The sequence below is a fragment of the Molothrus ater genome, chromosome 22 (genome assembly GCF_012460135.2).
Source record: "Molothrus ater isolate BHLD 08-10-18 breed brown headed cowbird chromosome 22, BPBGC_Mater_1.1, whole genome shotgun sequence".
NCBI lineage: Eukaryota > Metazoa > Chordata > Aves > Passeriformes > Icteridae > Molothrus > Molothrus ater.
Window position 1 is genome coordinate 1,177,804 of NC_050499.2, and position 14,978 is coordinate 1,192,781.

Here is a 14,978-nt window from a genome sequence, read left to right on the forward strand (position 1 = left end):
GAGCCAAAAGGGGCCAAGGCTAAAGCAGAGACACCTCAGGGCACCCGCTGCCTCCTCTTGCTGCATCTCAATCTGTGGCAGCTCCCTGCAGGGCCTCTCTGCCCACGAGAGCCTTGTGCTGTGTGCCACCAGCAGCCCGTCCCAGCCTGTGTTTGGGCAAGTCCCAGTGACCCCGCCGCGCCTCCTGCTCCGTTTCGCTCCGGGGGTTGTGGTTTGCTGCTGCCGCGCTGAGCGGGGCGGGCGATCCGCCCGGGGTCATTTCCATACGGCTGGGACCGCAGGTGCTTTCTGATGGCTCCATCAGGCAGCTGCACAAAGCGGCACCCCCAGGCAGCCCCCTCCCCTCCTCTCCGTGCCCGGGATCCCAGCCCGGGAGCGCAGGAGGGGAAGCGAAGCGAAGGGAAGGGAAAGGCTGGGGGCTCTGATAACTGCATCAGGTTTCTCTGCCCAAGCCTGCTCTGGAGGGATCACAGATCAGATAGAAAGGCAGCTGTTTCTCCTGAATCCCCTTCTGATTTTCAACTAGAAACGTTCTGCTAAATCACCTCTCTGTAGTTTCTTCCTTCAATCGTTGCTGTACGGGCAGGAAAGAAACCCAAACCCAAGGCAGGTGCAAGCACATGATCCTGTCCCGGGGAGGGACCACATTTTATCCTTGCAGCAATCCTCTTTCCACCTTCGGATTTCCAGGTTCATTCCTGTGGTAGGTTTCAAACGACCAGCTGAGGTTTCCAGCCCTGTGCTCTGCCTGAGCTCAGGTTCTCCCAAGCCCTCGGGAATCAGTGGAGGGAGGTTTTTCATCACAGCAAATCTCTGCTCCCACTCCACTGCTGCAGGAATGGGTTGTCCAGAACTGAGCTTGCAAGTAAATTGGAAACAAGGTTGCCTGTAAAACTGGGAATGTGAGAGACTGTCACTGGGTGAGGAAGAGGAACTTGGGAGCTCCCAGCCCAGGTTTGCCAGCTTTCAGCCCTCCTGCTGCTCGACCTGCCTGCCTTGGCAAAGCCGTGTGTGCAGCCAGAGCCGCCTCTCCTTGTCTGGCCCCGGCAGCCTCGCAGCTCTTTCAGTTGCACAAACTCCCTGCTATAAATACGCCCGTGCTGGCTGAGAAAGGCTGGGTTTGCAAGCGGGACCCTGCTCCATCCTGAGGGCTGGGCAGTGACTGTGACCCCGGGCAGCTGCTCCTGCAGGCCTGTGTTCACTTGAGCCCATCTTCTTCTATGAGAGCAGCCTGATCTGTGCTGGATCGGAAGCTGTTAAAGACTTTCAGAGTGACAGAACCACAAGAGCTGGTGGCTACTGACTTTTTTCTCCGTACCGGTAAGCTGACATCTGTGAGTCATACTCTCCTTCTGCTGTGCCGTTTGTGGTCTCAAGTTTGTGCTACCTAAATACAATCAAACAGATTTCATGTGAAAACCGATATTCTTCTGTTAACTCCATGCTGTGCTGGCATGACACTCATCTTGCATCTTCAAGATGCTTTTTATCCAGTCAGTTCCCAACTCTCTTTGGCCTCCCACCTCCACCAAGCAGTCCAGGAACAGCTCCCCTGGCTGTCACCCACCACAGCACAGTGTGCACTGCTCTGCCCTGGCTGTGCCCCTGACTTTGGATGTGCTTGTGGGTGAGAGAGGATCAGGCTGCTCCAGGCAGGATGATGGGAATGTGGAGGGGAGATGGAAATGTGAGGAGATGATGTGAGCATGAAGGGGTGATGGGAGCCGAAGGGGTGAGTGTGAAAGGCAGCGGTTCACGTCGAGACAGGCAGGGTGAACACAACTGGCCCGGTTTCAAAAACCATCGGTTTCGGGCAGTGGCTCCAGCCAGGGCTGCCTGCAGCCAGCGTGCTCAAACTCTTATCCCGAGTGTTTGGGGGCCGGGGGGCGAGCAGAGGTCGGGGCGGAGGCGCCCTGGATGCGCTGCCCCCGGACCCCCGTTCCCCCCTGGATGCGCTGCCCCCGGACCCCCGTTCCCCCCTGGATGCGCTGCCCCCGGACCCCCGTTCCCCCCTGGATGCGCTGCCCCCAGACCCCCGTTCCCCCCTGGATGCGCTGTCCCCGGACCCCCGTTCCCCCCTGGATGCGCTGCCCCCGGACCCCCGTTCCCCCCTGGATGCGCTGCCCCCGGACCCCCGTTCCCCCCTGGATGCGCTGCCCCCGGACCCCCCTCCCCCGGCCGGGCAGCGCCGGCTCCGCTCCCCGGAGCGCCGGGCCCGGGGCCGCCTCCGGGGCGGGGCGGGGCGGGTCCCTCGGCCGCTGTCACCGCTCGGGGCCGGCCCAGCGCCCTCCCCTCGGCTCAGCCCGGCCGGGGCGGCGGCGGCGGGGACGGGCGAAGCGGAGCGGAGCGGGGAGCGCAGCGCAGGCGGGAGCGGAGCGAGGGAGCGCGGGAGGAAGGAAGGAAGGAAGGAGGAGGAGGAGGAGGAGGAGGAGGAGAAGAAGCAGGAGGAGGAGGAGGAGGAGAAGGAGGAAGAGCAGCGGGAGGAGGAGGCAGCGCCGGCCGCGCTGCCCCGGGCGCCCCGCTCCGCGCTCGGCGGGGCTCAGCCGCCGCCCCCCGCTCCCGGCGCGACGCCCCCGCGGCGCTGCCCCAGCCATGAAGGCGGCGGTGGATCTCACCATCATCAAGACGGAGAAGGTGGACATCGAGCTCTTCCCGTCCCCCGGTGAGCGCCGTGTCCCCTCCGCGCCCCGCTCCGCGCAGCCCCGGCCCCGTCTCCCGGCGAAGGCGGCGGGGGGGGAGGTTTGGCGGGGGGAGAGGCTGGACCGCTGGGGAGGGCTCGGTCACAGAGGTCGGTGTGGGGTTTTTTGGGGGTGTCTTTCGGAAGGGAGCACGGAGCGCGCCCCAAGTCGCAGCGCAGCGGCGCCGCCCGGGCTCTGCCCGCTGCCGAAGGCGAGTTGACTTTCCGAGCGCTTTTATGACTTTCCATCCCCCTCCTTCTCTTAAAATCCATCCCGCCGCCCCTCCAGCCTCCTTCCCTCACGCTCCTGGCATCCTTGCCGGGATGTAGGGGAAGCCCGTCCGGCGGCAGGCGGGAGAGATGCGCTCCCGGGGCTCCCGCCCGTTCCCATCGTTGGCTGGGATGGATGTGCGTTCCCCCATCCCTCGCTGGAAATGTCTTGTGTGGTCCAGGCACTCGTGGTATTTGGGAAACACAACTCCAGTGCTAAATACTCTGGATTTAGCACGTTTAATCCAGGAAAACCCGCCGCTTTGATTTTTTTTTCGCCCTTCTGGAGCTGGAGAAATGGGTGGAGAGAGGGTGCAGAGAGCAACACGTTACTGGAGGGAGGCGAGAAGGGTTTTTTGTGTGTTGTAGAGGGGTGAGTTCAGCTGCTGCTGGCTGTGGTTGCTGCTCCGAGCCGAGCCTGACCAGAATAAGGGCTGCTGTTCACACACTGCTGGCGTCTGGCTGCTCGCTGACCCCGGGCGCCCAACTCCTCTCTGCCCTGCCCAGGCGAGGTGGAGGATGCAGCTTGGAGCACCCGCAGGAAAAACAAAAAACAACCCTTTTTTCTGCATTAAACGACTCCTGTTGCTTCATCTCTCCCTGCTGCAATTCCCACTGCGCCAAACTGGAAGTTTGTGCAGCACCGGTGCGGGAAAGAAAATCAAATTAAAGATTGAGTTGTACATTTCTCTGGCGGTTAGAAAGTTTCTAGGAAAGCCAGAAGGGAGCCACAGCTCCCGCAGGCATTGGGATTTTGGGCTGCATGTGGAAATAAAATGACAGCTGAGTGCTGGAGCCGCACAGGGGTTGGTGCTTCGACTTCAATAGATGCTGGTGCAGCATCAGCGGGGCTGCAGAGAGCTCCAAAGGCAGCACCACCTTGGCTTCAGCCGTCCATGGGCTCCGGAGTGTCCAGCGCTGGGGTCTCCCTTGGGATCCCTCCTCCCGCCCTCCCCGGCCGCAGGGAGCTCCCTGTGCTGGGCAGAGGTGCCAGCGCTCCCTGGCCCGGGCAGCAGGGCTGAGCCTGGCCCCGGGCTGGGCTGGGGAGCGCCAGGCTTGCAAATGCCCGAGGGATGCTAAGAATGCACCTACACAGCTGAAATGAGGGGCTGGAGGGGAGCAGAGGACCTGTTTGTGCCTATTTCCTAAAACTCTGGTGAAGACTCAATCCTGCCCTTCAGCCCCCGAGGGCAGCCTCTTTGTTCGGAGGGGAGAAAAACGGGATAGGAATAAACACCTGGACCGTCAGGGTGGGGTGCGGTTTGCTTTTCACTCCAGAGTAAAGCATCTGTTAAAATTTGCACTCCTGGTCGGGGTGAGAGCTCTCTCAGAGGCTCTGGGTGTCGGGAGCAGTGGAATTCCCTGGTGCCTGAAGGGAGGACTCAGAGTTTCACCCTGCCTTAAGTTCGTTTTCTTCTGTCCCTGAAAGCTCTTCTGCAGCTGATGTCAGCAAACTGCTCTTAGAGCTGACCCAAAGCTGAAACTTGGGCAGGAAGAGCGCTGAAAAACACAAACGCAGAGGTAGAAAAGCGCTGCCCCCCCATCGGCTCAGCTGCAGCCGCTCCTGTGCTGGTGGCTGCGCTCGCTGGGAGCCACAAAGGTCAGCGCTGTCAATTAGCTGGCTTAACCTCATTTCCCCTCCAACTCCGAAGGAAAAAAAGCTGCAGCTCTCTGGTTTGGTGGGATTGATGGCGAGGGAAGGAGTGTGGATGCTGCTGGGTCGTGCTCCTGGGATCCAGCCAGGGGAGGAGGGAGCATCACTTCTCTCTGCTCCTAGAGGGCTCATCTGCTCCCTGATGGCTCCCGCAGCCCTGAATCCACCACCAAATGTTCCCATCGTCCTTAATTCCAAAATGGGCTGAGAAGGACTGCAGCCCCTTGTCCCCTCTCACAGCAGCCGTGCCGATGTGATCCGTGGGGTTAAACCTTGGGCAGGGAGGGCCCTGCAGCCAGAGGGTTTCAGCTGTGCAGGATGTTTAATGTGCCAGGTGCCCCATGAAACTCTGTCCCCTCTCACCCCCCAAACCATACCCTGCTCCACCCCACACCTCTGCCTGCAAAACTCCGGGGAGATTTGTGGTGTTCAAAGGGTTTAAAAATAACCTGAAAGGGATGTGGAGCTGTAAAGCTCCAGAAAGCTTCCAAAGCCAAATCCTCCCCCTCCACCCCTGCTATTAGCAGCAGGAGTGTGTGAGTGAGATGAGCAGGTCAGAGCCAGAACCCCACGGGGTGGGTTCTCCTTCAGGACCCAATTCTGGGTGTGTGGATATTCTTAGGCGGATGTGATGGAAGGGTGGTAACATCACTTGTGGTTGTACATACACGGCTGATCCACCAAAGGCTTGGTGGGACGTTTTCTGAAACAGTAAAACCCCAAACCACACAAAATTCAACCCCAAGGGAACTTCACCTGGGGGCTGATGAAGGCTGCCCTCAACAAATCACTTTGCTTCCTGCAGCTCGGCCAAGCTGCATTTGCTGGCTGTGGGCAGAGTGGGCAGCAGCTCCAGCCCTGCTGGGAGCTCTGGGGTGTAACTGGGGCTCCCAGTGCTCATTTCTTGCTCAGAAAGCTGCAGATTTGCCTCCCCGAGGTACCAGAGCAGGGCTGTAATCCCAGCTGTCGTTCCTGGGCATCCCCAGTGGAGCAGTGATGCCAAACTCCCCATCCTGCATCCAGCCCTCCTCCTGCCTCCTTTCCCTGAGGTGTGTTATGGGAGCGGGGGGGGGCTTTGTTCCTGGAAAAAGGATTTGCTCAGAAATCCGGGCTGTTTGGCCCTTCCCATGCCTACCCCGAGGACAGCTGGGACATGGACACGTTGTTTCCATTGGCCTGTGCGTGGGTGGCATCCCAGGGGTGTGCTTTCATCTGACAAGAGCTTTTCCCTCGTTTAGGATTTGGGACGACATCAGTTAGGGCTGAAAGAAGATTTTCCCTTCCAGCCCAAAGCTCTGTAAGGTTCTGGTTCTCCTGCTGGGGTGGTGCAGGGTACAGGGAAGCTCCTACACAGCTTCCATGCTGCTCGGGGATGCAGGACCTGCCTGAACCGTGCTTGTCCCCCTTCCCGCAGCCAGGTCAGGCTTTGCTTTCACTTTCAGCGCAGACAAATAAGGGAGTTCGCATTTAAAGCGAGCCTGGCAAACGCAGAGCTCCTGCACAGAGCCTGGCCGCGGGCAAGTGGCTGAGAAAAACCCTTTTCTTTGGGTTTTAGGAGGGGATCCTTCATTCTGGCCTCTGCCTTGTCTAGGGAGGACAAGTTTGCAGCCATCCCTGGCTCCAGGTGTGCACAGAACGGAGTCACAGCTGGACCAGCCCGACCGACGGGGGGCAGTTTGCTGAGCGGCTCGGGGTAAAAGTGCCCAGGGACTTGGGACATTATTCTCATTATTCGCAAAAAGAAAGGTTTGATCCTGCCTTATCCTCACAGGGCCGAGCCCTCCAGCTGTGTCAGCTGCTGTGTGACTCAGTTTCCCTGCTGCTGACGGGCACTGGCTCCTGCATGGCCACGTTTTGTTTCCATGAAGGATAAAACACAGCAGAGAGCCCCAGCATTTCCCTCCGAGCCCCAGCATTTCCCTCCCTGCTCCGGCACCTTCTGTATCCCCCCTCTGCCTCAGTGGCACTGGGAGAGCTCGCCTGTCCTGCCGGGGACACGCGGGATGCCAGAGCCTGGGAAAGGAAAGCACGGATTGGTGTTTCCAGGGATGCGGGGAATGGCACCCGCATCTTTTGGAATGCTTTGCTCTGCAGTGCAGCCGAGGTGAAGCTGGGCTCGGCTGGGGATGCTCTGTGTGGGCTGCAATGATCAGCAGCGAGGCTGAGGCTCAGCCGTGGAGGGCTCGGGGCCGCTCTCGCATTTTCGGTGCTGATTGCCTGCGGAGGAGGTGAGAACTCAGCTGAGAAGAGCAATTACCTCTGTATGCGCTGACAAAATGCCCATTACTGTGGTATCCAGCCGGGATGCGGGAATGAGAGGTTCCCAGGAGGGGGGACTGGCTGCACTTGGCTGCCACCAGCTTCAAGTTTTTTAGTGTCAGCTTCCCATCAAAGCTCTGAAAAGGGGTGGAAAGAGGGCAGCCCACGGAGCTGTCCTTCAGGGACACATCCACAAAGCACATCCCTGGTTTTTAACCTGGGTAAGGGGAGGGAGATTTCCAGGGAACAGGAGCAAACCCCGTTCCTTTCACGTTTCTATCCCAGCTCCCCAAAGCACGCACCAAGTGTGTAATTACAGTGTCATTCCATGAAGTGGCCCCTAATTTGCCATGTAATTACAGCGTGCCATGCTTTGATGGGCCTTACAGAATGCAGGGATAACACAGGCTCATGCTGGAATGCCGTGCTCCAGCTCTCCAAAGGAGCTGCTGAGACATCCTGGGACTTCCTGCACTCCCAAATCCTGAGCAGATTGCAGGCAGGCAGCGAGGGGCTGGGACTCCAGCAGGACTGTGACACGCTGAGCTTTGCCACGGGATTATCACAGAATCCCAGAATGGTTTGGGTTGAAATCCTTAAAGATCTCACCTGGGAGACCTCCCACTAGCCCAGGTGGCTCCAAGCCCTGTCCAACCTGGCCTTGGACACATCCAGGGATGGGGCAGCCACAGCTGCTCTGGGAGCCAGCTCTGGGTGGAACTGCAGGCTGCTGTGGCAATGATGGGAAAAAGTGGAAATCCTCTGGAATGGATCCTGCTGTGTGAGGAGCTGGGGCAGCTGCATCAGGCTGAGGGTGCACAGGTTGTCCCAGAGATTAAAGCCTCAGGTGGGTGTGAGTAGGACCAGACTGTCTGAAACATGTCAGGGATGTGAACTGGCAGAGCTGCCGCCCTAAATGGCTCCTGTCAGTTGTAGCACCAGGTTCTGCTGGGATTTTGGGGAATCAATCCAAGTAAATCTGTCCCAGATAAGGCAGGAGAGTCTTTTCCCTTTTGCACTGTCAGCTGGTCCTTGCATGGCACACGGTGAGGAAATGGCAGGATGTAGGACAGCAAGTGTCACTGCTGTCCCTGATCCATAGGATGCAGCTCTAGCACCCTCCAGGCTGACAAATCTGGCTTGGTGGAGCACCTGTGCTGGGTAGGAGTGTGCCAGGACTCTGAGGAGGTGCACAAGGAGGGGATGATCTGCTGTACTGGAGCACTGAAACTGCCCTGGAGCCAGGGCCTGCCTGTTCATTGATCCTGGGATCCCTGAGGGAATTGGGGTATTCCATAGGGGTGAGGCTGTGCCCCTGCAGGCTCAGCCCTGACTCCCCAGTTTGCTTTTGGCTGGGAATTCCTGCTGGATTCCAGTGTCTCTCCAGAGCCTCCTGGTGTAGCTCCAAGCCCCATCCCAGCAGGAGCCAGTGGCACAATCTGCAGCTGATCTGAGCAGCACAGCTGTCTCACAGCCAAAATTCAGGCCTGCAGCCCTTTTTTGTAACCCCATGCCACAGTTATCCATCTCAGCTCTTTTGTTCCTCTTCCGTGACTAAGCTGCTCGCTGCCTGTGTTTCTTTTTTTTCCTTTCATTGTGTAGTTTATAATCTTCCAACGAGATACAGACAAAAATTTGTTTGCAGCGCTGGCCAAGAAAGGCTCTTGTTTCCCTGGCACAGGGCCATGCTTACATCTCCAGTCAAAATACTGCTGGTTAAACAATAAATATTTATTGATTCTCCTACGAGCTCCTACATTTTTCCCAGGTGCAGTGGAATTTGAGGGGGGGAAGCACTTGAGTGCTGCCCATGGCAGAGCTGGGAGATGGCTCTGGAGATAACGGGCCTGGAGTGGGATCTCCTCCTGCAGAGGTGACTTTGGAAAGCTGGGCTGGGTCCTGCTGCAAGCCCTGCAGAGCTGCTCTCATCTCCCCAGCCCAGCTTTCCCAGCTTTGGTGATTTGTGCCTGCAGGCTTCCCTGGCAGTGATGGAAAAATGTGGAAATCTGCAGTGGCTTCATGTGCCTGAATATCTCCTGGAACAGGGGAGGGACAGTCTGGGATGGACACTGAGTTGGAGGCCAAGTGCACAGAGATGGCAAAAAAAGAAATAAATCCTTCAATCCCAGAATGGTTTGGGCTGGAAGGGACCTTAAAGCTCACCCAGTTCCACCCCTGCCATGGCAGGGACAGCTCACACTGGACCAGGTGGCTCAGGGCCCTGGCCAGGCTGGCCTTGGGCACTGCCAGGGTGGTTTCAGTTTGCAGTTTGGTGAGGGCTCAGCTGTGGTGTCTCAGTGTCTCACCCTGGCCTCTGGAGCCTTTCACAAAAAGGCTGCAAAAGCTGCCTGGCAGAGCCTGAGCCCTGCAGGGCTGAGGGGGAGGCAGAGCCCCCAGTGCTGTGCTCAGAGCTGCTCCAAGGTGTTTCATCCTCCTCCTGAGGGTGGCTGGCTCAGAGTAGCCCTGGATAGGTCAAGCCCTGCTCTCTCACTACCATCTCTTTCTGAACTGAAACTCTCCATTTTTATGTTGAGGTTTTGGGGTTTTTTTTTCAGTCAACTGCCAAAATCCAAGCCTTGATTTGCTCCTCTGTCCCATGAACATCACCAGCTCATGGGAGCAATGCCCCCTGTGCAGGACCAGGCAGGTGACACGTTTTTGCCTGTCCCCTGCCCTGGCTGTGCTGACCTTGCACAGTTTCCTGGCTCTGCAGGCTGTGTCCTGCTCTGTGCAGGGCAGGTGGGGCTGGTGTTTGCAGGAAGGCAGGAAGCTGGTGCAGCACAGCCCCTCGCTCCCACATCTGGTTCCTGGAGCTCGTGGATAAATATAACCTGCCAGAGAAATATCACAAACACACCGAGAAACAGCAGCTTGCTTTCCCAGAGAGGAAAATCCCCTCCTTGCTGTGGCTCCCTCTGCTTTGGGAATGAGGATTGGAGTCATTGTGACAGCCCTGGTTGTGGATTGGCATGTGCAAAGTCCCAGGGCTCTGTCTGGCTCTGAACTGGGCTCTGGGGCTGGAATTCCCATTCATTCATCTCCCAGTTGCTGCTGGGCACAACAGCAATACCTGCTCCAGCAATTCCCTGCTTTCCAGCTTTTTTCCTTGTGTTTAAACCTTTCCTACACAGCCAGAAGAGCAGAGACCTCCAGCTCAGGTGGCTGGGGCAGGAACCTCGGGGTTATTTGGGCTGGAACAACATCCTGGGAGGGAGTGCAGGGAGCACTGCTCTGCTCTGGGCTGTAGCTGTGTGTAGGACATTTTCCCACTGAATCCCATTCTGGGATGGCTGTGGGGCTGCCTCCTCACCCCAGCTGAGCATCCAGAGCTTGCTAATGAACAAAATGCATTTTCTTACACGGAGGAGATTCTAAATTGGCTCCACATGGGTTCTGTAGGTTGTGGCACTTTCCCGGAGGGTGATGGCATGAGCAGGAATGTGGGATTGATGAAAGAAGCCAGACACTGAGTCAAAAGCTCCCCCTCTCCCCTCGCCATGCCCCCTCTCTCTCCCCCCATCTCATCTCAAATACTTGATGTGATTCCAAGGCATTCTTCTCATGGCTGGTGGGGAGCGCAGGAGAAGCCAGCCCAGGGACTGAGCTTTTCTTTAAAAGCTTCTTTCTAAAGCTTTGGGGCCTTGCACCCCAAAAGATGTTGAGAAAAGGTTTGATGAGATTTTGTTTTTAGGGAAACTGAGGCACAGCACTCCCATTTTGCCATGTCAGGGAGGTGGGAGCATCCTCAGTTGGGTGCTCCAGGTCTCCCTCTGCTTGCAGGATTCATGCTCTCCATGCTCTGTGTTCCACTGCCTGGCTCCTCCCCAGCAGCAGGCAGGCCTGGAGCCATCCACCCTCCAGAATTCCCAGTTTGGGGCTGCTGGGAGACTGGGGCAGGCTCAGCATCCATTGGGAGCCAAGTCAGGCATTGCAGGATGGGGCTGGCTGCCATTCCCTGGGATGCTGCCTCTCCTGGCATGGCCTTGCAGGATAACCCTGCTCACTCAGGGAAGCTGCCCCTGCCAGCAGCAGACCCCAAAAGCTGAAGCTGGACACCGGGCAGTGCTTGGGGGTTGTTTTCTGTTGTTTACCCCCCGTTGTCAGCACTTTTTATCACAATAATCAAACTGTGGCTTTTTGACCCACATGAAAGTTTTTTTCAGAGGTGCCTGCATGTGTTTGTGCAAAGCCACTGAATTTTGGTCACTGCTCTGGGAGCAGAAAAGGGGATTTTTTGCTTTCTTACCTTTTAGTTTTGAGCAATTGTTTACCGAAACCTGAACCCTCTGAAGAAACAACTTGCAAAAGCTGAGTAGTCCTGGCTTTTTCCACTGGAAAATTAAAAAAAGATGGAGTGGGACACGTGAAATTTGTGTCTTTTTTTTCCCTTCTTTTTTTACCCATTATTGTTAGAAGCGGTTTGAAAATGCAATGCCAAGAGCTTTCTCTTTTCAAGTGCTCGAGGCACGTTACCCAACTGCTCCATGCCTCAGACTGCTCCATGAGGTCAGCAAACGCAATTCCTCCTGCTCTGCAGCTGGAAATGAGGAAAAACTCCTTTGCTCAAGCCCTGCCATCAGCCCCGGGCAGCAGAGGAGCCCGGCAGCTTGGGAGCAGCACCGGTGGCATTTCCCAAGCCCATCCTTGCCAAGGGCTGCCAGGAACTTTGGGCTTGGGGTCCGAGACTGTGCCTGGGTTTGGGAAGGCTGGGGCAGTTTCCCATGGCAGCACTGGGGTTTGGGAAGGCTGGGACAGTTTCCCATGGCAGCAGCGGGGTTTGGGAAGGCTGGGGCAGTTTCCAGTGGCAGCAGTGGGGTTTGGGAAGGCTGGGGCAGTTTCCCATGGCAGCAGTGAGGTTTGGGAAGGCTGGGGCAGTTTCCCTTTCCAGTGGCAGCAGCAGGGTCTGGGAAGGCTGGGGCAGTTTCCAGTGGCAGCAGTGGGGTCTGGGAAGGCTGGGGCAGTTTCCCATGGCAGCAGTGAAGTTTGGGAAGGCTGGGGCAGTTTCCAGTGGCAGCAGCAGGGTCTGGGAAGGCTGGGGCAGTTTCCCATGGCAGCAGTGGGGTCTGGGAAGGCTGGGGCAGTTTCCAGTGGCAGCAGTGGGGTTTGGGAAGGCTAGGACTATTTCCCATGGCAGCAGTGGGGTCTGGGAAGGCTGGGGCAGTTTCCCATGGCAGCAGTGGGGTCTGGGAAGGCTGGGGCAGTTTCCAGTGGCAGCAGTGGGGTTTGGGAAGGCTGGGGCAGTTTCCCATGGCAGCAGCGGGGTCTGGGAAGGCTGGGGCAGTTTCCCATGGCAGCAGCAGGGTTTGGGAAGGCTGGGGCAGTTTCCCTTTCCAGCGGCAGCAGCGGGGTTTGGGATGCGGAGCTGTCCCGGTAGCCGCGGCCCGGCGGGGCCCGCTCCTCGCTCGGGCTCTTTCCATCCCTTTAAGCGGCTCCAGATTTGAATTTGGCTCCAAAGGCCGGAACATGAAAGGCCCCGGCCCTGCGCCTGTTTGCCTTCGAGCGGGATGACTCGCACCATTCCTGCTTCCAAGCAGCCGAGCGCGGAGCAGCCGGGGCCATATGGATCCTATAGAGTGACCCGAGTGCCCGGCGAGGCGGCACAGCGGGATGGGGAGGGGAGGGAAGGGATCAGGAGGGGCCGCCCCGAGCTCTGTCACCCCCGGGCCGGACCCTTTCCCCCCTTCGGCGTCTTCAAGGGCTTCTGCCTTGCGTGGCTGTCGGGCTGTCCGTCCCTGGCACTCACTGAGAGCCAAAGTTCGGCCGAAAGAAATCTCAAAAATAAAAGAAGAAGGGCAAAGGGGGATAAGACCCCGGAGGAAAAGGAGGAAAGGGAAGGGGAGGGGAGGATGATGTGCCTTTAAGCCGCGTGTGTAACTGCTCGCTAATCTGGTGACTAACTCCGTGCGCGGCTGCCAAGCCGGGATCCATCCCCAGCCCAAGGCTCGGGAGTCATCGGGTCCCTCCCTGCCCCATCCCGCGCCCCGCCGGGCGCCAGCCCCCCCGGCCCCCCGCGCTCCCCATGGCAATTTATTTACTCATCTGCAGGGCACAGCCCCGGCGGTCTCTTGACTCAGCAGTCCGGGGCCGATGGGAGCTGCGGGAGCAAATTCCAGGCAAGAAATAATCTCATGACTTGTCTCGGAAAAGATTGCTCCGCAAAGATCCCCTGACGGTCACGGAGCGCTCCGTGCCGGCCCCTCCGGCAGAGCCTGACCAGGCTCCCGATTTCCCAACCTCGGGCAGCCGGCCAGGGATCCCGGGGGGACTCGCTGCAGCTTTCTCCCTTGGAAAAACAGGGATGGACTCGGAGATAGGGGATGGCACGGGGCCTCGCAGCCAATGCCTGTTCCCCCGGGACACAGGGAATGAGGAGCTGGAGCTGGCTGGCCAGGGCAGGGAGCCCAGAGCTGGGCGGCTGTGTTGGTTTTTGGGGCATTCCTCCTTTTCTTACTCTCCACTTTTCAGGGAGGGTTTAAGCCCTTCCTTCATCCCCAGGCAATTTTGGTTCCTCCATCTGTGTTTTTGCCCAGGCACTGGCATCACCCCCAGGAGGGCTGGCACCGAGGATGACTTTTGAAGCACATTTTTCCTTAGGCTTTTTTCCCTCTCCTGTTGGCTCTTTTTCATCCTACATTTCTCTCACCCTGGTCTTTTTTCCCCACCTCCTCTTCATCCAGAGTAACTGGAGTTCCATCCCACTCTGAGAGCTCTTTGGGAGGTCTGGTCCCATACCCAGTGTGGGAATGGGGTGGGATTACACCAAGTTGGGAATTAAGGATCTTTACAAACATTTTCTGGCATTTTTCTGGGAGGAAAGCCCCGGGGGTGGGCAGGGCTGTTTGGCTGACAGCTCCTGTGCCTCCTCCTCAGCTGGGATCAAGGCTTGGGATCACTCAGCTCCTGGGGCCATGCCAGGTCCCTGGAAATGAGCTGGTCCAATGCACGGTGCCCTTGGAGATGAAGGGAGAGGAACCAGCCTTGGATCACTGGGGAGTCACTCCTGGAGCACCAGGAGCTTGGGGCCAAGCTCCCAAGGGAATCTCACACCCCTCAAACCACACATCCAAGTCACTGCCAGAGCTCCTCCAGCCTCCTTAGGGTTGACAGAGGATTCCTGGAGTTCCTGGCAAGGGCTCCCAGCTCCCGAGTCCCAAATGCCGCCCCCTCCACCCCCTCCTCCATTGAGTGTCTCCTAAAGAGCCTCTTGGCGTGAGCAGCCGAATTCAATCAGCCCTTTCACCATCTGCTCCAGGCACTTCTGCCGGGGAGGGCTCGGGGCCAGCGGGGCTGTAATTCCTTAATGGCTTCCGGATGCTCCGTGCGGTGGATGCGAGGCCTGGGAGCGTCTCAGCCTCTCCCCCAGCCCTCACCGAGGTTTCCAAGCTCAGGCTTCCTCTGGGCAGATCCCAGCACCTCGCATTTATCCCTGCCTGCCCTTCTCTCTTCCCAGCTGAGGCCAGGAGCTGACATAATCCATCCTGGACAGCGCTTGGCTCTGGGATGGGGAGGGCTGAGCCTGATGGGGCAGCCCAGCTCCTCTTTGGTCGCCTGTCCCAGCCCACTCCCACCTTCATCTTCCCAGGGCTTGCTCTGGCCCAATCCCTGCACTGGTCCCTTCCCTGGTGGGAAGTTTCCTAGAAGTAGGAGCTGGAAAAGAAGAACTTCTTGGGGATTGGGAAAACCCTCGCTCCTGTGCCTGAGGATACTGGAAACCCGGATGCTGCATGGTGTAACACACCTGGGCAAAGCCCAGGAGCCCTGTGCTCAGCCTGGGATGGAGATGATTAATCTTGGGGCTCTCCTGGAAAATCCCCTTTTTTGGTTTTCTTGTCTGCTTAAAAATTAATAAACCCGGGAGAATTGTTCCTGGGAAGTTGTGAAATGAAATTACTTTGGCACCGCTATTCCTGAGGTTGGCGTGGGATGCAGAGCTTTGGTTCTCAGGTTTTTCCCAGGCCCTTCCTGGCCTCCATCACTGGGGGAGCTGAGCTTGGGCAGGGAACAGGGAGGTGAAATGGTGCAGGGCTGGCAGGAGCACCCAGGGATGGCCTTGTCCTGGTTCCCTCCTGGTCCCAAATGGGAAGCTGGCTCTCGTTCTCCTCTCAGCAATCCCTTGGC

At 58.0% G+C, this 14,978-nt stretch overlaps 1 protein-coding gene across 1 annotated transcript in view; it reads left to right on the plus strand.

Annotated features, from left to right (window-relative positions):
* The first annotated feature begins 2,583 nt into the window (after positions 1 to 2,583).
* The window catches only part of LOC118695661 (transforming protein p54/c-ets-1), a 28,752-nt gene continuing 16,357 nt past the window's right edge, over positions 2,584 to 14,978 (plus strand). Inside the window, exon 1 of the mRNA XM_054517065.1 lies at positions 2,584 to 2,662. Within this exon, the coding sequence (XP_054373040.1) occupies positions 2,593 to 2,662 (70 nt within the window). The 5' untranslated portion in view covers positions 2,584 to 2,592. The remainder of the gene's footprint in view (positions 2,663 to 14,978) is intronic.